Source organism: Pithys albifrons, chromosome 27, assembly GCF_047495875.1.
Source record: "Pithys albifrons albifrons isolate INPA30051 chromosome 27, PitAlb_v1, whole genome shotgun sequence".
NCBI lineage: Eukaryota > Metazoa > Chordata > Aves > Passeriformes > Thamnophilidae > Pithys > Pithys albifrons.
The window spans coordinates 5384009-5409530 of NC_092484.1; the positions used below are offsets into that span (position 1 = coordinate 5384009).

Genomic DNA, 25522 nt, shown 5'->3' on the forward strand with positions numbered 1-25522 from the left:
CCCCACTAGAATGATAGAATCGACTGGGTTGGAAAAGACCTCTGAGACCAAGGCCAACCCTTGGTCCAACTCCAGTCCCTTTACCAGATCATGGCACTCAGTGCCACGGCCAAGCTCAGTTTAAAAACCTCCAGGGATGGGGAATCCACCCCCTCTCTGGGCAGCCCATTCCAATCCCTGAGCACTCTCTCTGCAAAGAATTTCCTTCTGATCTCCAGCTTCAACTTCCCCTGGCAGAGCTTGAGCCCATCGTGCCCCCTTGTCCTATTGCTGAGTGCCTGGGAGAAGAGACCAACCCCCACCTGGCCAGAACTTCCCTTCAGGGAGTTCCAGACAGTGCTGAGGTCACCTCTGAGCCTCCTCTTCTCCAGGCTAAACACCCCCAGCTCCCTCAGCCTCTCCCCACAGCACTTGTGCTCCAGTCCCTTTCCAGCCTCGTTGCTCTTCTCTGGCCCCGCTCCAGCCCCTCAATCTCTTTTCTGAGCTGAGGGGCCCAGAACTGAACACAACACTCAAGGTGTGGCCTCCCCAAGGCAGAGTCCAGGGGAAGGGTCACTGTCCTGGGCCTGCTGGCCACGCTATTTTTGATCCAGGCCAGGATCCCATTGGCCTTCTTGGCCACCTGGGCACACTGTTGGCTCATGTTGAGCTTCCTGTCCCTCAGTCCCCCCAGGTCCCTCTGCCTGGCTGCTCTCCAGCCACTCTGTGCCCAGCCTGGAGCACTGCAGGGGTTGTTGTGGCCAAAGAGCAGGACCTGCACTTGGCCTTGTTGAACTTCATCCCATTGGAATCAGCCCATCTCTCAAGTCTCTCCAGATCCCTCTGCAGAGCCCTCCTGCCTTCCAGCAGGTCAACACTCCCTCCCAAACTGGTGTCATCAGCAAACTTGCTGATGATGGACTCAAACCCCTCATCTAAATCATCAATAAAGATGTTAAACAGGACCTGACCCAACACAGACCACTGGGGAACACCACTGGTGACCGGCCCCAGTTGGACACAGCCCCGTTCACCAGCACTCTCTGGGCCCGACCCTCCAGCCAGCTCCTGACCCAGCAGAGGGTACACCTGTCCAAGCCATGGGCTACCAGCTTTTTCAGCAGTGTATTATGGGAGACAGTGTCAAAGGCCTTGCTGAAGTCCAGACAGAACATGGTGCTCAGAGCTTCATCCAGCCTGGCCCTGGACATTTCCAGGGATGGGGCAGCCACAGCTGCTCTTGATTCTGGGGAAATATTTGGCTCTTAAAATACAGACTCCAAGTAGGACAGCAAAAACAATTGCCTGACAAGGAACTGAGTAATGAATACCTGGCACAAATATGTACTGACTTGAGCCTGCTCAGGTGAGTAAGAGAAAAAAACAATTGTATTTTAAACAAAGTGCTGGGAAAGGCATTTTCATGGGAAACTTGCCCTGAGACATTAAATAAAGCAGTTCTGGAACTGTCTGGGGGAAAGCTGGTTTTCCCACTTTGGTGCACTACAAGATCTTTACTGGTAAGAAAAGGAATATTGGCAAATGGTCACTCCTGGGATGCAACAGGAACATTTTCTCCAGGGAGCTGTGAGGGTGAAATCCCACAAGAGAAATCCTTGTGGCATCTCCTTTGGTTCCAAAACACACCACACAATGGCTCCTGTTTACCCAACTAACATTAATGGCCAAAGTTTTCCAATCAAATGTATCAGTGGCTCAACTTTGCTTTTGGAAAACCCACTCCACTGTTCCTGCTGCCTGAAGGCTCCTTAAAAGTCTCCTTAAAAGCCTTCATAAGCAGCAAGGAATAATTCACAACCAATTACATCTATCTCAGACACTTTCCTGTGCTCAGCACTTCAGTTCCAGGAGGTGTTTCCTACTGAACCAGAGCAAAAGGTCTTTTTGTCCAGCTGGATCAGAATGCACGTTCCCCTGCATTCCTCTTCTGGGGTTACTAAAGTGGATCAGGGAAGCTTTCCAAATGATAGGAAAGGTGGGATTTCTTACTGAAAGCCCCCACAGGAATTCCACTTCCTGCTGTCCAGTCTGGAATTATTTATTGCCAGTTTACAGAACTGTGTGTGAATAGGAGAGTTTTCACAGAATCATGGAAAGGTTTTGGCTGGAAGGGACCTCAGAGATAATCCAGTTCCCACCCCCACGTTTCTGCAAGCAAAAATCCAAGCCATTTTTCTGGATTTGCTACAATTTCAGGTCTTGGCCAAGGCAGGGGATGTTATTCCCTGCTGCCACCTCGATTCCTGAGAAGCAGGACCTGCACTGACCTTGTCAAAAGCTTCCTGGGAGGAGGAGCAGAACTTGAGGCACTCATCGATGAAGAGATTGAGATATCTCTGCCGGATGTTTGTTGGGACTTTAGCACCAAACTCTGTGGGAATAACAGGCCTCTGTAAGGTGGTGCTCTGGGGATGAGACAGAGAGAGAGAGAGAGGCTGGTCAGGCTCTGGGAAGCTGCTCTGAGTCTCTCCCATTTCCTGCTGTTATTCATAGTGGTGTGACTTCCTTTCTGAAAATCTGCCCAAAGCCAAACACAACTTGCATCAGTTTTGGTACTAAAAATACCACTTGGAGCTTCTGTGCCACCTTCAGTATTTTAACCATAAAAAACAACTGTGTTTCATTTTGCAACTCACCCAGGGGCCAAGGACTCCAGTGGCCTTAGTCACAGCTCTCCAGGCACACACAGCATTCCAGAGCAGGAAAATGCTGACATTCCCAACAGGAGATTCAAGAGTGGGATGGTACCAAGCCCTGTGCTCTGAACTGGGGCTGTGACCACATGACAGCACTGATGGGTGTCATGACAGGCAGTTTTTGGTCCTCTGGCTGTGAGGAGAGAAGGGGAGGCTCCTCCTGCCAGGCAAAACCATGGCCCTTCCTGTGCGATTCCTGTGACTTTACTGCACTGGGGCTTTTCTTCCTTGTTTAAAGTCAATTATGATGCTCCTGAAAGGATTTTCCCCTTCAACAGAACAACATCTTCTTCAGGAACAGAACCTTCATGTTGGACTGAGTTAGGACCTATCCCTGCAGCTTTCCAGTGGCCACCAGTTTATTCCCCAAATCACACCATTTGCCTCCTTTTCAGAAAGGAAGTTGTACATTCACCTCAAAAACACCCAATTGTTTCCTCAGTTCTTCTCCATCCCACTGAAGAGACACCCATAAACCAAACCACCTGCTGCAATCTGGAATGAAAACAGCTCTCTGGAAGATGTGAACACCTTTCAAGGGGAGCATGTGGTCCTACCTCAGTGGGAAAAGAGATCATTTCCCCCAGGAGATTTCTACTTTGATGAAGGGGATTTGGTGCTTCCCATTAAATATATGTATTTTCTCAGTCTCTAATGTAATACCCTTAAGCACCTCCGTAACTGATAAATATTTTATCCTCTCGGTTGTTTCTTTCACTTTTGATCAGCTCTGAGTTCTACATTACTGTGGTGGCTGTTTGGGTGAGTGAAGAAGAAAATAACTTTTCACTCTTACAGGAATAATCAGAGCATATTACCAAATATCTTGACACCATATATCATCAATAAGAATATCTTCAATCAAACCCTGGCACCAGTCCCATTCCTGCCACCCACTCACTGCTCCATGAGAAACTCTGCTCTGAGTGCCCTGAGTGTGTAAGAGGTTTCCCAGTGCTCATGGGGTAAGGAGGAACTTGTAGAATCACGGAATGGTCTGGGTGGGAAGGGACCTTAAAGTCCATCCCATCCCACCCCCTGCCATGGGCAGCCCAGGCTGCTCCTTTGATCCAACCTGGCCTTGGACACTCCCAGGGATGGGGCAGCCACAGCTGCTCTGGGCAACCTGTGCCAGGGCCTGCCCACACTCCCAGGGAAGGATTTCTTCCCAATATCCCACCTAAACTTGCCCTCCTTTCTCTTTCATCTTGAGCCTGTTCCCCCTTGTCCTGTCACTTTGTTAAGTGATTTCTTTGCTAAGGAACTCACAGCAAAAGTACCCAAAGGCTGGGCAGGTATCCCATACTTAAAAAAAGAAGGGCAAAAAAAGAAAAACAAACATAGGGTTTTTCCCTAAATATGAACACCAGCATGAAGTTCAGTGAGCACATCTTACTGTGTAGGCCACGGTGGGACATTATTCATAACCACCTGCCTCAGCCTGGCCCACAAAGCCCAGGAAGGCTATTAATCCATCCATGTCTTTGGACACCAGAGGCTCCGAGTCTCTGACCCACCCCTGGGCCCTGAGCAGGGAAGGCTCACTCTGGAGCAGCGATCAATATTCAAAGAGGTCACAGCAGCACTGAAGGATCTCTGTCTTTTTAAGCTCCAACCCTACAAGAGTTTAATTTTTTATACAATGCCATTGAGGAAAACCACAGGAAGAAACAAAGCCATTTAACCGACCCAATGAAAACACCAGTTCCAGGGAGTGCTGAGTTTGGAACAGCACAGTCAGACTCACCACCCCCAGTGGGGAATGACAGGAAAGAATTCAGATTCCCCTTACCTGTAAGGAGGGAACGTGGGCTACCCTTTTGGGCACGATGGTGCTGGTGGTCTTGGAAGCCATCCCAGCTAAGGTGCAAGCCTTGAGAGGGAGGGTGGGGGCTTCAGAGTCATTGGAAGGTGTGGCACTCCTGCCCCCAACAGTTGTCTTGCTGCCCCCAAGGCCTGCAGGGAACAGAGAACACCAGGTACAAATCCAGGCTGCCAAAAGGAACTCCCTACCACAAGCCAATGCTGCAAGCTGTGATTTTTTTCAAATCCAGGTCTCCAAAGGGATACAAATTGGGTAATTTTACCACCTTTCAGGCAGGGATGAAGGAACCTTCTGCCAGGAAAGGTGCCTCATTTCTGTTTGTTTTGGGGTAACTGAGTCAGCAGAGTTTAAGGAGGTGACTCTGTCACTGCAAGGCCCTGACTGAGTCACAACAGTGCTGAGTCCTTCTGACCACAAAGGGACAGCAAAGAGCATTAATTAGCACTTCCCTCCTGCTCCTGCCACCTCTGAAGGCTTAAATGAAGGGGGAATGAGGGGCAAACCCGGTCCAAGGAGAAACAGGAACAGGAAAGGGGATTGGTCTCTTCTCCCAGGCAACCAACAGTAGGACAAGAGGGCACAGGCTTGAGCTCTGCCAGGGGAGGTTTAGGTTGGATATCAGAAAGAAATTCTTTCCAGAGAGAGTGCTCAGGCATTGGAATGGGCTGCCCAGAGAGGGGGTGGATTCACCATCCCTGGAGGTTTTTAATGTGAGACTGGAAGTGGCACTGAGTGCCATGATCTGGTAATCAAAGTGGGATTGAATTAAGGGTTGGACTTGATGATCTCAGAGGTCTCTTCTAACCCAACTGATTCTGTGATTCTATGAAAGGCTGAATGAGGGAGGGGGACGGGGCTGTCTGTGCGTCCTCCTGCTGTTCAGAAGAGGATGGCTTTGCTCAGGGAAAGACCTTCCACTGGTCACCACCAGCACAGACTCAGGTCACGGCCAATGCCACCCATCTCCTGGCAGGAGAAATTTAACCACCAAGCAGTGTGTTTTCCCAGGGGAGCACAGCACAGAGATCCCAAACCCCACCCACCCATGGCTTACTGTGCTTGGCTGCTGTGGTGAGGGCGGCACTTGGCACGTGGGCAATCCTCCTCCTTTCTCCTGGCAAAGAGAGAGAGGCCTTCTGCACAGCCACGGCCAGCTGTGCCGCCTGCTGCTGTGCCAGCTGCATCCGCTGGTAGCACACCTCCTGTGCCGTGGGGCGCCGCGTCGGGGGCCTGCTGGGGGGCTGGCTGGGGGGGTCTGCCTGCACAGAGAGAGAGCTGAGGGTCAGCACTGCCTGCCCTGCCCATCCACACACACACATCTGTAAGGGTCAGCACCCCCTCCCCATCCCCACTCTCTGCCTGTCACCCCCACAGAAAGGTCTCTCCTCCTCACTCCCTCCGTTGGCAAGTACAGGGTTCTGAGAGGAGAAGGTGCCAAGTGTCTCCCAGAGCAAAACAGTCCCAGTCACCCATCAGAACCCCTGGCATTAATGATTCACCCTCTGGGAAGGCCTCCCAGCACATCCTCAGTGGGCAGGCGGTGTTTGAACTGCTTTTAATGGTGTGGTGCCCCCCATGCCTGTGACCAACCCACTTCTGGGCTCTGCCAATACTGAGCCTTGCACTGGCACACAAATGGAGCCCACTGCTGCCTGCTGTGGTTTATTCTGCAGTGAACAATCACAGAATCATAGAATGGATTGGGTTGGAAAAGACCTTCGAGATCATCAAGTCCAACCCTTGGTCCAACTCCAGTCCCTTTACCAGATCATGGCACTCAGTGCCACGGCCAAGCTCAGGTTAAAAACCTTCAGGGATGGGGAATCCACCCCCTCTCTGGGCAGCCCATTCCAATGCCTGAGCACTCTCTCTGCAAAGAATTTCTTTCTGATCTCCAACATAAATTTCCCCTGGCAGAGCTTGAGCCCATCGTGCCCCCTTGTCCTATTGCTGAGTGCCTGGGAGAAGAGACCAACCCCCACCTGGCCAGAACTTCCCTTCAGGGAGTTCCAGTGCTGAGGTCACCTCTGAGCCTCCTCTTCTCCAGGCTAAACACCCCCAGCTAAACAAAGTGCCAGCTGGTCGGCACTCCCCTCTGTGCTGAGCCCCCACAGCTCTCCCCCTGCAGCCCCCTGACCCAGTCCTGACCTGTAGCAGCTCCCACCCCTCTGCCCCCCCTCCACTCTGGGGCTCCTTCAAAGCCTTCCAATTTGTATTTCTGGGGTTAGAGCACCACTCAAACTGAGCTCTGAGTTTCAACCAGGCTCTGTCCCTGCCCACTGCCACAGGCACCTCACTGCCCCCATCCTGACCAGCACAAACAGGTTCCACTTGCACTTCCTTTGATGCCCAAATTTAGGCTGCAGGAAAAGTGCCAGAAATTATGTCAGCAAACACACAAGTTCTCCAGCATCTTTGAACTCTGAGGAGCAGAGAAGGGGCAATAACACGGCATTTCTGAGGCTGCAAATTGGGGGCAAGCTGGCAGCTCCTGCATTCCTGGGCTCTGAGGCTGCCACCAGCTTCTGGATACCAACCTGAGTGCACTCAGACATTAAAGGGTAATGACAGACTTCCAAGCAGGACAGGCCACTCATTTTGTGCCTCACCTTCAATTCCTTCAGCCCATCATTTCCCCTGCAGCAAAACCTGACCTCAGCTCCCTCCCCTCCTGCTTGCCCAGTCTTTGAGCTACAAATCATGAGCAACACTGAGCAAATATTCCACTTGGAGGGACATGGCAAAGCACAAGCCTCAGTTCTGGGTGGAAAAGCAGCAGTTAAGGGCTCACAACACCCCCTGAATGGAGGAGCTGAGACATTGCAGGGAATGCCAGTCCTGGAGCTGCCCAGGTGAGCTGCTCCTGAGCTCACCAGACCGGCTCTGTTTGCCCAAGCTGAGCCTGGGCTGGGGCTCACATCTTTGGAAAGCATTTGGGGATCAGCTGTCACATTAAGAAAATCTATTTCAAGGTTTGTACATGCCTAAAAGGTGTCTCTTTACGATAAATATTTGAGTTAATGTATTTCCAAACCATTTGCTTCAGTCTCTTATCTCTTCACTTGGGAAGAAAGGGCCCTTATCAAACCACATGAACTGGCTGAAGACATGTAGTTAAATAAAACATTGTATTGACCTCAGGGCTTCAAGTTATTAAAAGCAAAAAACCCTTTCCTAGGCAGAGAGGAAAGGAAGAACAATTAATTTGGACTACCCAGCTTAAATCAGTGTGTAAGTCTCCACTCTTATCCTGCTAGAACATAAAACTAATCTGGGCTCAGCACCTGGAGGGAAACACATTAAACCCTCAGAGAAAACATGAATTAAAATCCCAGGGGGAAAGGAATGAAAAGATCAGAATGCCTTCCTTGCCTTTTCTTCTTTTGTTTTAATTCTTCTCCTCTGTATTTTTACAATTGGGAAAGAAAAGTATCCAAACAGATACTGAGCTCTTGGCTGATCCAGAACAGATGTAAGGGGATGGTTTTCAACACCTGATTCCAGCACAAACAACTCACGTGCCCTGCCTGACCCTGGGAGTGCAGCTTTTTCCAGAGTCAGGACAGAAAATCCTCACCTGAAAGAATCTAAACTTCTGCTTCTAAATCTGCACTTACATTTCCTTGTTTAACAAGATGAGAGATCCTTCTTTTTTGGCCAGGAAACAAAGTAGTTAAATTATCTTCTGTCTTTTCTTCATTTGCTTCCTCTTTGGATGGCTGGAAAACAAAAGAACAACAAGCTTCCAAAACTGAACAGACTAAGATCCCTCCCAGCAGGGAGATGTGGAAGTGCCCTTTGGGGTCAGCCTTGCAGGTGAGAACACGTGGCAGCTGCTGAACCACTGACACCAACCTTGGTGTGACCCCAGGGGCCACCAGAACAGCCAGGGGACAGCAGTGACAGTGCCACTCCATGAGCTGTGCCAGGGCAGGGCCAGCACAACTCCAGGCAGTCCTTACCTGCCACAGGAGACCTGAACATCCCTCACCTCTCCTGGCATTCCTGAAATCCAGAGCTGTTTGGAGTGTTTTGGTTTTTTTTAAGAACTTGTTAAAGGTTCAAACACAGGAAAGTGGTTTTGGGAGGAGCCCCCTCAGAGAATTTTTCTCACCTTACCAACACAAAGATTTGGGCTTGCAGTCCCAGGACTGAGGACAAGGGATGGCCGATGACTTTCAGATTCCAGCTGAATGGTGGGGTGGAGTTGAGAAAACAGAAACCCAACACCTGGGGGTGGGGAGAGGTTGGGTTTTTTTTCCCCTGTGTGCTGGCTGGACTTTTGGGGCTTTTCTTTGGGCAGCTGCAGAAAAGGAGCCACTGCTTGCTGGTGAGAGCTCTTTTTTTCTGGCTCTGCTCTTTGCTTTTCCCCCTCCATCTCTGGGCACCCTGAGCTTCAGAGAGAGAGAGAGAGGAGAGTCACGGCTGCTTCGAGACACGCTGCAGACTTTTTTTTTTTCTTCCTGGGGACCGACTCAGACTGCCAGAAGATTCCTGGGAATTATCACCATTCCTCCACTCCCAGCCTTTCCTTCTTTTTGAACAAAGGACAAGGAGAGAGAGAGAGAGAGAGTCCACTGAGTGTCCACTCCTTGTCTCTGCGTCGCTGGGAAAAGACTGAAAATTCCCCTCACAGCCAGCCAAGGTGTGACACTGACACTGTCCATAAATAGAACTGCTCCAGGAGGAATCCACCGTTTGGGGGTTGTTCTCTTTTCTTTTTACTTTTGGTGCTGGGGGAGTAGTTTGCTCTGGTCTGTTTACAGTTATATCTGTATCTACATATATATGTGTATATATAGTAGTTAAGAACAGTTATCCCTCTTATATCCATTTTCTAATTAAGGTTCCTTTTTCTTGAATTTAATAAGGAGTGACATGACTACTGTGGAGGAATCCTCTCCTCTGTTTTTTTGTAAACATTTTGGTTTTTCCCTCAAACTAAGACAGAACTTGAGGCAATTCTCACACCCCACGTGACACCAAACCACGGTGCCCCCACCCCACCTTTGGGGAAAGGTTTCCCTGCAGGTTTGCCCACAGCTGAAATGCAGAACATGAGGTGACAAACCCCCAGGTCACACCTGCATGTCCAGAGCCCCAGGAGGAGGGAGCAGCACCTCTCCAGCCACAGCCACTGCGAGCTCACCCCTCAGACCTGCTCCCAGGACAGGGGAACCACCTGAAAATCTGTTCTGAATTCCATTTGGCTGGTATTTACACAAACCACACTTCACGGGTTTATTTTCCCAAACTCCAGCTGCTCCCCAGGCAATCTCACTTGCCATTTTCCAACACAACCCCTGGCAAAGCTCTGCGATGAGCCTGACAGCCTCTGGAATTCAGAGACAGCGCCCAAGGCTGGGTTTGGGGATGAGCTCAGACTATCCCTGGGATGAGCTCAGACTCCCTCCGGGATGAGCATTTCCCTCTGGACCACTTGGCTCTCTGGGATCTCCAGACTGTTAATTCAGTTAAATGCAAATAAAACTCTCACACAAAGCCATTCTTCCCAGTGGAAAAGCACCACACTACCCTGCACCTTCAGAGAATCCTGGAATATCCTGGGCTGGGAGGGACCCCCAGGGATCATCAGGCTCTGCAGAGGACACCCTGAAAACCCCACCCTGTACCTGACAGTGTTCCTCCTGGGAGAAGAACCTTTTCCTGATAACCATCCCAAACCTCCCTGACAGCAGGTCACACTACCCTTGTCCATGCCCAGGAGCTGCTCCAAGATCGAGGATTTGCCTTCCTGCCCCATAAAAGTCGGACATCAGAAGATGAAGGACAAATTGTACCTGCTCCTACTTCCCTGCCTCAGTTGCTGTGGGAGGATCACTGCCAGAAGCTGCTTTCCAGCCTTTTACACTGAGAATCAGGGAATTGTTAAGGTGGGAAAAGATCCCTAAGATCACCAAGTCCAACAGTCAGCCCAGCACCACCTCCACGGTCACCACTAACCCACATCCCCAGGGGCCACATCCACACGTTCTTTGAACACTCCCAGGGATGGCGACTCCACCACTGCCCTGGGCAGCCTCTTCCAATGCTTGACAATCCTTTCCATGAAGAAATTTGCCCAATATCCAACCTAAACCTGCCCTGGGACAACTTGAGCTCATTCCCTCTGCTCCTGTCCCTGTTCCCTGGAGCAGAGCCCAACTTCCCCCTGGCTCCCCCCTCCTGGCAGGGATTGCAGAGCCAGAAGGTGCCCCCTGAGCCTCCTTTTCTCCAGGCTGAGTCCCCCCAGCTCCCTCAGCCACTCCTGCTGCTCCAGCCCCTTCCCCAGCTCTGTTCCCTTCCCTAGACATGCTCCAGCAACTCAATGTCTCTCCTGTTGTGAGGGTTCAATTCTGTTTTAATCTTCAAAAATTACAGTCGTGCATCCTCCAGGGACTCAGTCAAAGCCTTTTTATTTAAATACTGTCTTTTTACCTTCTTAGTCTGAAACCTCTTGGACTGCTGGAAGCAATTTTACCCTCCATGTCTTGCTTGTAGCACCCACAAAGTACTCAGAGATCCTCATAAACTACCTGCAGTAAGAATTTCAAATAGGAAACAGCAATTTGGAGAGTCTTCAGAGTGTCCAGTGACAAGTGCATGGACTTGCAACCAACACACTGCCTGGGTTCTACCATTATGGTCCCTAAACTCTGCTGCAACAAAAAGACATTGCCCACATTGGCAAATTTAGCTTTGAAACCCATAAAGTTGCTCTCCGAAGCCTTTTCTCCAGCCATCCAGGCCACCATGGTCCCCTCAGGCCAGATGGAGACAGAAGTACCTGATAACCCTGACAACTAAAGGCCTTCCCCACCAATGGGAATTGGATCCTTACATTTCCCAGCAGCTTTCAATCCAGCAGGAAAATTCAGGTGCAAACTCTTCCAAGGATGAGATTCTTCCAACACATGGAGTCTCTCTCCAAGCCCTCTGCGGCTACTTGAAATCAGCTCCACTACTAAACCACAGCAGAATCTTTCCACCTCTGGAGGGCAGAGAACCACCCCCCAGCCCAGCATTACCTGCTTCCCCAGCCTGCCCTTGTCTTCAGTCTTCACATCTGTAGACTCATTAAAAATCCTGAGACACTCCTCCATGGGGTCTGACTCGAAGTCCACGTCCTTCTCCAGGATGGAATAGTCGATGTCATCATCGGACGTGGAGGAAGATGATGATGACTTGGCCAGCTTGGAGCGCTTCACCCTCTTTGTCCTCTCCTTGTCGCTCTCAGAGGCTGAGGCAGAGCCAACCCCATCCTCAGAGTCTGAGCTCAGGTGGGGCAGTGAGGCTGGCACAGCTGGGCCCTGCTCGTCGTCGTCGCCGCTCTCAGCCCCGAACAGGTCCACGTGGCTCAGACTGCGCTGCTTGTGGCCCTTCTTGGGGTCCCCTTTCCCCGCAGGACTGACCTTCCCTTTCTGCCGCTCCAGTGCTGCAGTTTTGGTCCCTTTCTCCTTGTTCTTACGGCCAGAGGGTTCCTTTCCATTTTTCACATCCCCGACTTTGCTCTGTGAGTCCTTCCTGCTGCTCCCCAGTTTCTCTGTGCCAGAGCCTTTGGTGACACCCTCGCTCTTGCTTTTTCCTGAACTGCTGCTGCTGCTGGACTTGGATTTTTCTTTCGTACGCCCATCCACTTTTTCTGACTTCTGCTTTTCAGGTTTCTTTAAGTTCCCATCTGTTTTCACTTTGACACTTTTATCTCTGCAGTTTTTCTCTTCATTCTTGCTTTTCAATTTTTCTTTTTCCTTGAGCACTTTGTCTTTTTCTGCATTTTTACTCTTCTCCTTCTTCCCAGCCTCACTGAGGCCTGGTGTTTTACTAACATCTGATTTCTTCCTTTTTGTTTTGTCTTTTGAATCTTTGTTTTTATTTTCAATTTCCTGGCTGTTCTTACCAGAACACAGTTTCACTGCTTTTGTGTTCTTCTCTGGTAAGTTTTTGGCCAGATTCTTCTGTGAGCTTGGCAGGTCTCCCCTGCCATGCTGTGCTGCTGCTTTGCTCTCCCAGGAAGCAAAGCCATCCAGTTTGGTGCTCAGCTCTTTGCTGGAGAACTCACTGTTTGACTCGCTTTCAGAACCAGCTTTGGATGGTGAACTTCCAGAAGCTGTTTTATATTCCACATCAGCCTCATCTTCAGAGGAGGAGAACTTGGCCAACACCTCGTAGTCATCAGGATCTTCACAGAGCTTCTTCTGTGAGGGAGAATAAGATTCCTCATAATCACACACCCTTTCCCTCTTGCCCCCTTTTGGCTCCTTGCATGTGGCTTTGCTCAAAAGCCTGGCTGAGTAATTGGAAAGGGGGTCATATTCCAAGTCTGTGGAAGGCTTAGAGTCATCAATGACATATTTATTGTTAGTGACAGTGCTACTGTATTTTTTATTCTGTATTACAGCCTTGGGAATGTATTCCAGAGAGCTCCCTTTGGCTCGGGAGGAATCCAAAGTGTACTTACTGGACCGGGCAGCAGCAGTGAGGGGCGTGGGGTTGTAGTCTGAGTTGTTGTTGAAGTTGTAGCTCCCTGGATTATACTCCAAGGAGGCAAAGGAATCATTCTGAATCCCAGCAGCCGATGCAGGTAAGTTGGAAATGAGTGAGGAGCCCTCTGAAGCACCAAACTCCTTTGTGGTTTCCAGCAGCTCCTCGTATTTCTTCTGCTCTCTCTCCACCTCATTCTTCACTGCCTCAATGGCCTTGTTGACCAGCTCCAGCTCCAGAATTCCAGGTGTCACGTCTGTAATGTCAGCCAGAGCTCCATCCTCCGTGTCCAGTGAGGCCTTGGGAAGCTCTGGATTGTAGGGATCATATCCTCGCTCTGCAAAAAAGGAATGGGAAATAATTTACTGCCAGCAATTCCAGTCAAATTGGCTTTGGAGGAAAATTAAAAGAGGGTTTTTTAAGGTCTGCTCTGATCAAAACCCAGTACTGGATGACAACCAAAAGCCACACTCTGGCACCACAGAGTAAATAAATATTGGATACCAAAAGCCACCAGTGTCTACACTAGACTGGGTAGTACAAACTAATCCCAGGACTAAGATCTATTCACAAAGTGCTTTCACTGCTCCTGGAAAAGCTCTATAAATGCAATATTCTTTGGGGCATCAAAAAATAATCACAGGATTAGGCCCAAGAGGAGCTGAGTGTGCACAGAATTATGTGTTTAATTCAACAGTGACCAAGGAAGAAAGAGGATGCCAGAAGAAGCTGTGGATCAGTTTCTCACTTCTCAGTGCCAATGCCCAAAGCCCACCAGAAGCCTCCAGGATTGCTCCAAGCTCAGCGTTTCCCACAGCGGCTGCAGGAAAACAGTCCTTATTTGGGACAAAGTGAGTGCTGCTGGTAAGGAAAATCCACAACAGGCCCCACAACTCACCCACACAGAAACCCCTCCAACAGGAACATGGAACACCCAGAACATTCCCCTTTCCACACAAGTGCTGAGGTTGTGCTTGGCCAGGGCTGCACAGCTCTTCCAACCACAGCCCCACAGGAGAGCTGATGATCCACCCTATGGAACTGCATGGAAATGCCAAAGGAACCTGCCCAAGGGACAACTTAACAACTGGGAAGTCCTTTAAAGTTCATCTCGTAACATTCATCTCCAAGAGGACATCAGAGCAGTTGTCCCAAGCATAAATGCTCTGCCATCATCCCAGGCTCTCCCTTCCAACTCATGGTGAAAAGGAGCGGGATTGGATGAGCTTTAAGGTCCCTCCCAACCCAACCCATGCCACGATGCCAACAAAACCAGCTCGTGTAGCAAGCTGGCAGAAGCTGCAGGTGTGCCAACATTTCTGACTCTGAACTGGCTTCAGTCGTTTTATCACAGTGGCTCTGGATGTTGATATCACAGAGGAACTTCTTGTTCTTTCTTACAAGGATAGTAGTAAAACTGCTTTTCCAACATGGATATGCAGATATCCAATAAACAGAGAGATAAAAGATAAAATAAAACCCTCTCAGGTTTAAGAGGGGTGAGAGAATTTCTTGTAAGTCATAAACACACAGTGGTAAAGGAGCTGTTTCCACCACTCCTACAAGACTTGGGGTTTTGAGGGGGTTGTTTGGGTTTTTTTGTGTGTGGCTTTGGGTTTTTTGAGAGAAAATCCACACAGGCATAGCCTCCTTTGGTAACAGGAACAGAACCTGTCCAGCAGTTGGTAGAACTGGCCCCTCAGGAAGCAGAATAACGGGTTAAAACAAAGGCAGTGGTTTCAGAAAATACTTCTTGGCCCCTTGGGTTTGCCAAGTTTTTTTCCAAACCAATTAGCTCCGGATTGAACAGAGACTCTGGGCAATCCCAGTGTGGTGTCACCACCTTCCAAAGGACTGTCAGAGCCAGAAATGTGGGGAAGAGAGGAACAAGGGGGTATTTCTACAAGCAGCTCCCCTCCAGCTGTTGCAAAGAGCTTTAGTGCTGATATAAAGAGCATTTCCAAAACCAGTGTGTGCTCTTCCCCTTCCTGACCCCCAGCACAGCTCACACCTGGGAAGGCAGCGAGGGAGGTGGCAAACCAGAGCAGTGGACGCTGGACAGACTCCAGAGCCTGCTTAGAAACCTGGAAAAAATGCAGGTAACATGGAAAAAACCAGCAGCAAACCCAGATGCAAATAGCAGCAAGTGTATGTTCAGATTATCAGGATTATTAGATATGAACATTAACCCAAGAGGTGATAAGAAGCAGAGAGCCCTCCACAGCCACCATCTCTCACCACTTTGTGAACCATCAGCTCCATGGTGAAGACCAGCTGAGGAGTCAGCCCTTACCCTCTGAATCCAGACTGAGACCTAAAACTCAGCACAGACATTTTAAGAACAGCTGAAAGCCTGTTGACTTGTGCAGCTGAGTATCAGGAGGCCTCCAGAGACAGAACACAGAGTCTGGACCTAAAGACTTGCCAAAATGAAAAAAAAAAACACCAAACCCAAACCACACAAAAGAATCATAGAATCAGAATGGATTGGGTTGGAAAAGACCTCCGAGATCATCAAGTCCAACCCTTGGTCCAACTCCAGTCCCTTTACCAGATCATGGCACTCAGTGCCACGGCCAAGCTCAGTTTAAAAACCTCCAGGATGGGGAATCCACCCCCTCTCTGGGCAGCCCATTCCAATCCCTGAGCACTCTCTCTGCAAAGAATTTTTTTCTGATCTCCAACTTCAATTTCCCCTGGCAGAGCTTGAGCCCATCGTGCCCCCTTGTCCTATTGCTGAGTGCCTGGGAGAAGAGACCAACCCCCATCTGGCCAGAACTGCCCCTCCCCTGTCCATGCAGAAAACCAAACTAATTTAAATGTATCAGGATCAGATAAAGCAGAAGACAACCCAAGCACAGACCTGGGGTCTGAGTCTCTGCTGTTCACCTTTAGGATAAAACTAATGGCACGTTTTGTGTGGATGGAATGAGCAGATGAAAACATGCATTAGAACCTCCAGACATGCCAGTAGGCTTTGAGACAGCTGGGCAAGAGCTCCTGGGAAGGAGTGGAGGAGGCCTGATGGGTCCCCCAGCGCTGCTGATCAAAGGCTGCCTGGCCATGAAGGACCCGGTAAGTGGCTCCACAAGGCCCATCAACACCAGCACCCCTGGCCACGGTGCATTTGCAGATAATGCAGAGGAAACACAGCAGGAGGGGGTTTATTTATGTAAACACACACACACATACAGAGAGAGCCATCAAGCCTCCAAAGTCAGAGAAATTCACCTGCTATCTCAAATCAGACCAGCTTTGCCACTGCCTAACTACCCTCCCAGGAACTGAGGGAAGGATCTCTTGGTGTCCAAGCCCAGCCCCACCCACGTCCCCTTCTTCCCACACTCAGAGGAGTCTGTTCATCTTCTTCTTTTATTCCTCTTCACTTCACTACTCTGGACGCTCAGGATGTGAAGAAAGGTCAGTGCAGGATGAACTACACTGGTTCTGATGTGCAAAGTGTCTGCAATTCCTGCTGAAGCAAAAGGAGGGAAAGGCACCACAGACTGAAGTAACTCCTATCAGAGGGAGGTTTTACATCCCTGAAGTTGTGTCAGGGGGTTGGGATGGATCTCAGGGAAAGGTTCTTCCCCCAGAGGGTGGTGGGCACTGACCAGGCTCCCCAGGGCAGTGGGCACAGCCCCGAGGCTGCCAGAGCTCCAGGAGCATTTGGACAAGATGGGATTGTTGGAATGTCTGTGCAGGGCCAGGGGTGGGACTGGATGGTCGTTGTGGGTCCCTTCCAGCTCAGGATATTCTGTGGGATTCTGCAACAGTCTACATTGTCCTTTGGGAATCACAAGATAATGAGACTTGAGATGCCAACTCCTCATGGGACTGTGAACGAAACTGCTGTCAGGGCACCCCTTACAGTACAAACTATCAGAATAAATTAATGTGCCTCAGACATAGGAAATAACCCTCCTAAGACATACAAAGGGGGAGTTCCATCAACACTACACCAAACAAGTTATTACTAATTTGCACAGGACACCAGTCAAGATTTCATTTAACCCAAAACCTCTTTAGAACACACCAAACTGAGCTGTGCTTGTGTCACTTCAGCAGAGAGAACACAGAGCACAGAACAGGATTCTGCCACAGAAACAAGGCTGGTTGTGTTTTTTCCTGGTTAGTGTCATGCTGGTTGTGGTACACAGGGCCTCAGCTAGGAGGTTTATTACAGAGCTGCTTCAACCCAGCAGCTCCTCACTGCACACTGGTCCTTCTAGTTTGGGCAACAGGTGAGGGCAGTAAACAAAGCTGACATTAAAGAAGAATGCTAGGACAAGGTCACCCCTGTGATGGTAACACTTATTTTACAGTGAATCACTCTGGAGAAAAAGATGTCTTGTCTTTTCCCAGCACCCTCCCACAACACACACCTGAGAGGCTTTAAATACAGAAATGCCCAAATGTGTGATGGGTTCTGATAGATGTAAACCTGCAGCTTTGGGAAGAGAAGTCCAGCTCTGGAATGTGGGACACAGAACCCTGGAATGGTTTGGGTTGGAAGGGACCTGAAAGCCCATTCAGTGTTACCCCTGCCATGGGCAGGGGCACCTCCCACCAGCCCAGGGTGCTCAAAGTTTATCCAACCTGGCCTTGGACACTTCCAGGGATGGGGCAGCCACAGCTGCTCTGGGCAACTGGATGCCAACCAACTGCATTCCTTCCAGACCCACCAGAGCCACTGAGCTGCTGCTGCTGCCAGACAAAGGGGTGGCAAAAATTAGAAAGTTCCAAATTCACAGCAATTAGGAATTCAAAACAAAAGGCTTTGCTGCTAAGCTGCAGAGGGACCAGAAAACATAGTGAATATTTCCTGACAACATTTAATGATGAGAAAGACATTGAGGGGCTGGAGCGTATCCAGGGAAGGGAACGGAGCTGGGAAGGGGCTGGAGCAGCAGGAGTGGCTGAGGGAGCTGGGGGGACTCAGCCTGGAGAAAAGGAGGCTCAGGGGGCACCTTCTGGCTCTGCAATCCCTGCCAGGAGGGGGGAGCCAGGGGGAAGTTGGGCTCTGCTCCAGGGAACAGGGACAGGAGCAGAGGGAATGAGCTCAAGTTGTCTCAGGGGAGGTTTAGGTTGGATATTGGGCAAATTTCTTCATGGAAAGGGTTGTCAAGCATTGGAAGAGGCTGCCCAGGGCAGTGGTGGAGTCGCCATCCCTGGGAGTGTTCAAAGAACGTGTGGATGTGGCCCCTGGGGATGTGGGTTACTGGTGACCGTGGAGGTGGTGCTGGTTGAAAGCTGCACTTGGTGACCTTAAGGGTCTTTTCCAGCCTTCAATATTCTGTGTTTCTGTGGTACTCAAGACCTGCCACTGCCAAAGCCACCCATTTCCTGGGCCACCTGCAGCTGGCAACAAAAGGTGCATTCATGGGGAGGTGGGGAAGGTGAGAGCTGGTTGGGGACTCTGGAGAGGGCAAAAAAAAGGAGGAATTTTTGTTTCACGTCATCGGAACAGCTTTGTTGGTTTAACAGCTCTCTGTGTTTGCTGTGCCAGCACTCAGCACATGGACAACCTCTGCAATCACACCAAAATTAGCACCATTGGAAAAGGATTTGATGCTTTTCATTTCATGCTTCACAGAAGAGACAGTGGCTCCTCCAGAACAAAATGTTTTACCAGAAGGTTGAGTTCTGTGACTCCTCAGAATTAAAGAGTGCAAAAGAAATGGCAGTTCTTGGCACAGAACTCATTTGCCAGTACCCAAAACAAATTCCCAACAATTAATTTAACAATAATATGCAACCACTTGGAAATAATTAATGCTGAGATTTAAAACAGTACATTTCAAGTAATTATCCCGAGCAAACGGGTTAGGAGGGCAGGGAAGGGGAGGTAAGAGAACAGTGTCTTCCACTTTAAATATAACCTTAGAACTAAGAATTTGTTTTGCTCCTTCTTTCTATTTTTAAATAATAAAGTTAATTATTAAAATTAAGCCGAAATAATCTTGTGCTGATCAGGAAACAGCAGGAAGAAGCAAGGTTTGAGAGGCATCAGAGCCAGAGCAGTCTCTGTGACCCCACTCCTTGGATTTGCTGCTCCATGGGAGGTGTTTAAAGCCACAGCACCAAAGTACAACCTGAACCCTCACAGTCATTTCTTTAGTGGAAAAAGGGATGCAAATATGAGAAAAGAAAGTCTTTTATTAGCAAGGCTGAAAGAAGCCTGAAGAGTCATCTCTCACAGAGGTATTTTTAACCCTGCTGGTTTCTCCAGATGGTGCTGCAGCCAGTGGAGCCACCTGTGCCCATGGGCTGAGCGGGGCGGGGGGGGGGTCCCAGAGGTGCCACAATCAGCACGGGGAGGGGTCACCCTGAGGGACAAGGGCAGCCAGACACCATCCCTGGACAGTCCACAGGCTGTTTCTCAGTGCAGCCATCCCAGTCTGCTGCCAGGAATCATGGAATCCCACAGGGACTTGGGTAGGAAGGGACCTTGAAGTCCATCCAGTGCCACCCCCTGCCATGGGCAGGGACACCTTCCACTACACCAGGGTGCTCCAAGCCCTGTCCAACCTGGCCTTGGACACTTCCAGGCATGGGGCAGCCACAGCTGCTCTGGGCAACCTGTGTCAGGGCCTGCCCACCCTCACAGGGAAGGATTTCCCTCCAGTATCCCATCTAACCCTGCCCTCTGGCAGTGGGAAGCCATTCCCCGTGTTCTGCCCCTCCATCCCTTGTCCCAAGTCCCTCTCCAGCTCTCCTGCCACACAGACCTGCCCAGGTGGGCTCAGCCCTGCAGGGAGCAGCTCCAGGTGGACCCTGTCCTTCCCACGAGCTACCAAGGAACGACTCAGTAGGAATGTGCCAGGGCTCATCCCACAAAGCAGCTCAAACAGCAACATACGGGGACACAGCAAACACCTCCTCATTTTACTGAAAAAGACACAGCTTTGGGCAATTCTGCCTCTGGCACAGCAAAACAAACATCTACAAGGCCCTCAAGCCACTGAGTGTGGCAGCTTTACCCTCTCAATGGCCTCACTGAGTCCTGGGGGGCAGCTGGGCCTGCCAGTGCCTCCCACAGCCTCGCCAGCCAAGGCCAGGCATGGAAAAGCCACAACAAGAGCAACGAGGCTGGAGAAGGGACTGGAGCACAAGTGCTGTGGGGAGAGGCTGAGGGAGCTGGGGGTGTTTAGCCTGGAGAAGAGGAGGCTCAGAGGTGACCTCAGCACTGTCTGGAACTCCCTGAAGGGAAGTTCTGACCAGGTGGGGGTTGGTCTCTTCTCCCAGGCACTCAGCAATAGGACAAGGGGGCACGATGGGCTCAAGCTCTGCCAGGGGAAATTGAACTTGGAGATCAGAAAGAAATTCTTTGCAGAGAGAGTGCTCAGGGATTGGAATGGGCTGCCCAGAGAGGGGGTGGATTCCCCATCCCTGGAGGTTTTTAAACTGAGCTTGGCCGTGGCACTGAGTGCCATGATCTGGTAAAGGGACTGGAGTTGGACCAAGGGTTGGACTTGATGATCTCGGAGGTCTTTTCCAACCCAATCCATTCTGTGATTCTAACAGGAGGGTCTGGCCCACACTGAACCATCATTTCCATCCTCTGCCACCAGCACTGACAGTCCCACCTGCTCCAGTGTGAAACAGCACCAAGGCCTGTGATAAATGGAGTGTTTTTCTTGAGGAAATCACTCCATTGGCACATTTCTCCCATGACTTAGGAAAGAACTGAGAATCACAACTGGTGCATTTGCCAGAGAGCAAAGGTTGGCACCCAAAATACACCCCAACTCCGTAGCCTGTCTCACTGTTTGAAAATCCATGATAAATTAATCTGGATATTCAATGCTTGGATTCTTTGGAGAACTTTCCATTCCCTCTCTCATTCTAGATTTAAAGTTATTCCTTAAAACACAAGAAAAGTTGATATTCTGTTTGGGGAAAAAATTAGTTAACAGAGACTTGGTTTTAATATTTCTGAGAAAAAACACAGAAACACTTCCACATTCCCTGTGTAAGCACTGGATAAAACTAAGGATCTACTCCAAAACTGAATTAGTACAGCAAGTCTTCTTCACAAAGGGAAAAAAAAAAGGTATATTTAAATATTTCAAGTATTCTGGTGTCTTCTTTTCTCTCTATTCAACTCCACCTTGAAAACTGACTGAGCAGCACCAACAAAAGCAGCTACACCCACCAATCCTTTAATTTCCAGCCCTTCTCTGGAGTGCTCGAGATAACTTATCTTCTTAACACCTGCCTTGTTTCTTTAACTATTGCAGGCGAAAAAAAGAAACCAAACCAACAAACCTACAACTGGACACTTGAAAAAACAAAGTAAAAAGCTAAAGAAAAGCACCTTTCAAACTGTATTAAAGTTTAAAAACCTGAGCTGCAATTTGTGAAGGGTTAAAATGAAAACGAGCTGGTTTTAAAACCTGTCTGGCTTCAGACAACTCAAAAGCCAGAATTAAAACTCTACTTCCTTCAGGACTCTGACACCTGCAGCTGCACAGCAAACCCAACTCCCTCAGCACAGTCCCATCTTCAACAAACACCCCAAATCCACAGGGAAATGAAAATTCTCCTGCCACCAAATCCCCCAAAGCCGAACTGAGCTGTAGGCACAGTCCATGGATTCCAGAGGCAGCAGCCTGAGGAGGACCCAGGTGTCCTGCTCAGTGAATGGAGACCACGTGGAAGCCTCCCTGGAGAAGCGGCTCCTCTCAGCCGCACCCCCCGAAACACGAGTCCACTCCACCAAAAACTTCAGGAAGAGTTACCTGAGCTGCCCGTGGTCAATAAACACTGCAGGTATTTGTTCATGCTGGATCTGCTTGGTGCTGCTGAGCCACCCTGGCCAGGGCTGAGGCACCACACGCTGCCCGTGTGCTGACACAGCACCTTCTGGGCGAGAGAACCGAGGCAGGACTTGCCGACCAAGTCCCGCCTTCACCCTCATTCGCTCCCAGCTCGGTTGGGCTTTGAGCTTCTGTGGGGGCTTCCTGCCCAAGTTCCTCTTTCCTAGAGCTGCTGCCATCTCCTTGGGCGACTTCCTGCCCTCCTGCTCTGCCCACTGCCCAGCTGCACACGCTGCCCTTGGCTCAGTGCGTGTGGTGGATTCCCAAACATCCATCCTCCATCCCGCGGTGTCCCCAGCCCAAGCCCAGCACCACCTGCACCTCTGCAGCCCCTCAGCCCGTGCTGTTCCAGCAGGGAAGGAGGTGCAGGGCAGGGGCACAGCCTGGGCATGCCAGCGCCTGCCTGAGCCCACACACCACCTCCAGCCTCGCCCAGCATGGAACATGGGCAGGGAAAACCCTGGGATAGGGAATTGTGCTCCCCATTAACACAGGGTTCATTGGGGGGGGGGGAGGAGAAGGGACTTATGCTTGTTTTACTTACGCTTATTTTGCTTCTCAGTAGTATAAAATTCACTGTGCAACATACAGCAAAACTCCCAAGGTACAGACCTGCCCTTAAAGATGCCACACCAAGAGGCCCCAGAGCCTCTTGAACCAATTAAAACAGCCAGGATAAGATAAATCAGAAAACATGTCAAAAGAACAAGGTAAGTCCAATCAGACCAGCTACAGTTGCCAACAAGTTCGGTTTGTGTAGGAATCTGAAATCCAGCTTACAGCAAAAAGAGCTAGAAATCTTAAACAGCAAGCCTTGGTCAACAAAGGCTGAGAGAAATTCCATCACCAAGAACACAAGAGGCTTGGTAATGCTCAACTTGAAGATAAGCTGTCTCCTACCTTAACATAAGAAAAGAGTCTAGAATGAATGCTATCAGACTGTGTTGTAATCCCCTGCTGTCTTCCCTCCATAAATTCCTGAAATTACCATAACCCTTCCTACCTATTACCACATGTCTCCCTGAAACCTTAAAAAGTAGTCAAGTGTTCAATAAAGGATTCCAGTTTTGTTCCCCATGCTGGGATCGTGTAGTTTTTGACCGTCTCAGGTTTGAAGCAGTTTTGAGCAAAAGGTAAAAAGTTCATGAGTGGAAGAGCACCGACTTCATCCCCAAAGACCACCACAGACCCCCACCCCAGTTCCCAGGAGGAAAAGCGCAGGCACAAGGAGTGGCACGGGGCGGAGAAAATGGAAATCAGTTCTTGAAACTCATTATAATAACTCTGCCTTCTCTAAGAAAATAATGTTTATGCATGAAGAAATAATAAATATGTATAGCTTACTTGCATATAAACCAGCTGTTAACTCGACCAGGTGTGCATGTTTCTGGAGGAGCCATGTACCTCTCTGTAACCTGACTGGATATAGGAGTTTTCTTTCCACAAAACAGGGTTTGGCTGGAGAGTGAAAAAATAATCAGAGGAAGTGTTCAGGAGATATTCCACAGTAGAGAGAGACCCTGAAAGAGCAGACAAAGGGCTCCTGCGAGTGCAGAGGAGCTCCCCAGCCTGGCACAGCTCCAGTGCCCTCAGCACCAGCCAGGTTGCTGCACCTGCAGCCTTCAAATCCTCCTGGTTTGAAGGAGATTTGCTCCCACCTCCTGCTTTTTAACTGGAGCAAGGAAGAGCCATGTGGGGAGACTCAGACCCAGGGCTGAATCTCCCCAGAGCCACAGAAAGACCAGAACTTGAAGTGTCCTCAGATCCCACTCCAAAATCCTGGCACATCCCCAGCTGCCCCTGCCCAACCCCAGCAAATCGCTGGCACAGCTCAGTTAATGACCACAGACCCCAAAGTGCTGGGAAGCCACGGCATGGAAAGACACGTCCTGACTTTTTTTTCAACCCTGAGATTAGCTCAGTCAGTTAAAACTTGGTTGTAGTAACGCCAAGGTCATGGGTTCAATCCCCTCTGTGGGCCACTGACTTAAGAGTTGGACTCGATGATCCTTGTGGGTCCCTTCCAACTCGGAACAGTCTGGGATTCTGTGATAGCCTCAATACTGAAAGCCTTACATTTATATATTTATACCTGCCTTTATTGTTAAGTGTATTCATATTCCAAGGCAACAGAAAAAGGCACAAACAATAAGCAGGTAAATAACAGATTCTCCTCTGCTTATCTTGAAAACCCGTCCAAACACACACACTGATGTATTTACCCCCAGTGGGTTTCTCAGTATTCATTTCAAAACTGAAGTTAAAAATCAAATGCACCGGTGACACTTTGGTAATGACTGTCCCAAAAAAAAAGCATGGGGGGAAGCAGAATTAACGCCCCCACACAGCTCATGGGCTGCAGCACCAACACTAAACCCCCTTTCCCCTCTCAGGGAAGTGATGCCAAAGGGTTTCCATCTCTGCTCAGCTTCCCTGAGGCAAATACAGTAATAGAAGCTCTTTCCCGAGCTACCTTGTACAACATCAACTACAGGGAGGAAAATTCATCTGGAAGACCTTTTTTTTCATCCCTTTTACAGATGGAATGAACCTGCACTGCAGTGGGAGTCAGACAAGGGCAATCCCACCAAGCCCAGCACAGCCCCTCAGCAAAGTGCTGTGTGAGGAACCTGACAATGGCCCTGACTCTGCAGTGACACGTGGCCGGAGGGTGATTAAAGTTGGGTTTAACATTTAAAGAGCCTATTTAGGTTTCACCAAGTATCATAGAATGTCCCGAGTTGGAAGGGACACCCAAGGACCATCCAGTCCAACCCGTGGCCCTGCACAGACACCCCAACAATCCCACCCTGTCCCTCAGAGCGTTGTCCAAACAATCCTGGAGCTCTGGCAGCCCTGGGGTTGTGCCCACTGCCCTGGGGAGCCTGGTCAGTGCCCACCACCCTCTGGGAGACCATCATGGTCACAGCCACCCCATGTGCCTCCCCTGAACCAGTGACAGACTCCAGAGTTCAAGCTGGAGAAATAAGCCCAAGGATTTTTCTGTGCCAATCTCTGGGCCCTGGAGAGCACCACACAAACCCATCCACACCTATCAAAGATGTGTCCAGGCCTGTCAGCACAGCCTTGTCCATCCAAATAGAAAATCCACACGGCAACAAAACCACTCCATATGCTTTGGACAGTATCAAAAAACTGCTGGGTGAGTCAGTGCATCTCACTGCAGAGTAAATCACTTCAGGAGGGTGCTGAAAGCCCAGCTCTTCCCATCTCAGAGGAACACAAGGATCAGGACTTGAGGGAACGGCTGGAGCTGTGCCAGGGGGTTGGGATGGATCTCAGGGAAAGGTTCTTCCCCCAGAGGGTGGTGGGCACTGACCAGGCTCCCAGGGCAGTGGGCACGGCCCCAAGGCTGCCAGAGCTCCAGGAATGTTTGGACAACACTCTGGGGGAGAGGGTGGGATTGTTGAGGTGTCTGTGCAGGGTCAGAGGTTGGACTGGATGGTCCTTGGGGGTCCTTTCCAGCTCTGGACATTCCAGGATTCCATGATCAAAGCAGGTAAGAGAACTCAGAGCTCCAGACCAGGACACAACTTTCTGTTCTGTCTTCAAAAACATCCACCCTCAACATCCTCTGACAGCCCCGAAACTCAGCAAACCAAAGACCTGCTTTCCTTAAGATATTCATGAAGAGCTGTATTGTGCCTCTTTTATGTCTTTCAGCATACTCAGGACCT

At 49.8% G+C, this 25522-nt stretch overlaps 1 protein-coding gene across 3 annotated transcripts in view; it reads right to left on the reverse strand.

Moving 5' to 3' along the window:
* The window catches only part of REXO1 (RNA exonuclease 1 homolog), a 47846-nt gene that overhangs the window by 18095 nt on the left and 4229 nt on the right, over nt 1-25522 (reverse strand). The window contains exons 1-6 of one of the 3 annotated variants that reach the window (XM_071577920.1): nt 21747-21850; nt 11550-13339; nt 8139-8240; nt 5576-5780; nt 4489-4652; nt 2268-2405 (exon numbers count right to left, since the gene is read on the reverse strand). In XM_071577920.1, coding sequence (XP_071434021.1) covers nt 2268-2405; nt 4489-4652; nt 5576-5780; nt 8139-8240; nt 11550-13339; nt 21747-21789 — 2442 coding nt within the window. In that variant the 5' untranslated portion in view covers nt 21790-21850. Of the gene's footprint in view, nt 1-2267; nt 2406-4488; nt 4653-5575; nt 5781-8138; nt 8241-11549; nt 13340-21746; nt 21851-25522 lie in introns of those variants that run through there. The other 2 variants (XM_071577918.1, XM_071577921.1) reach the window with 2 other exon arrangements.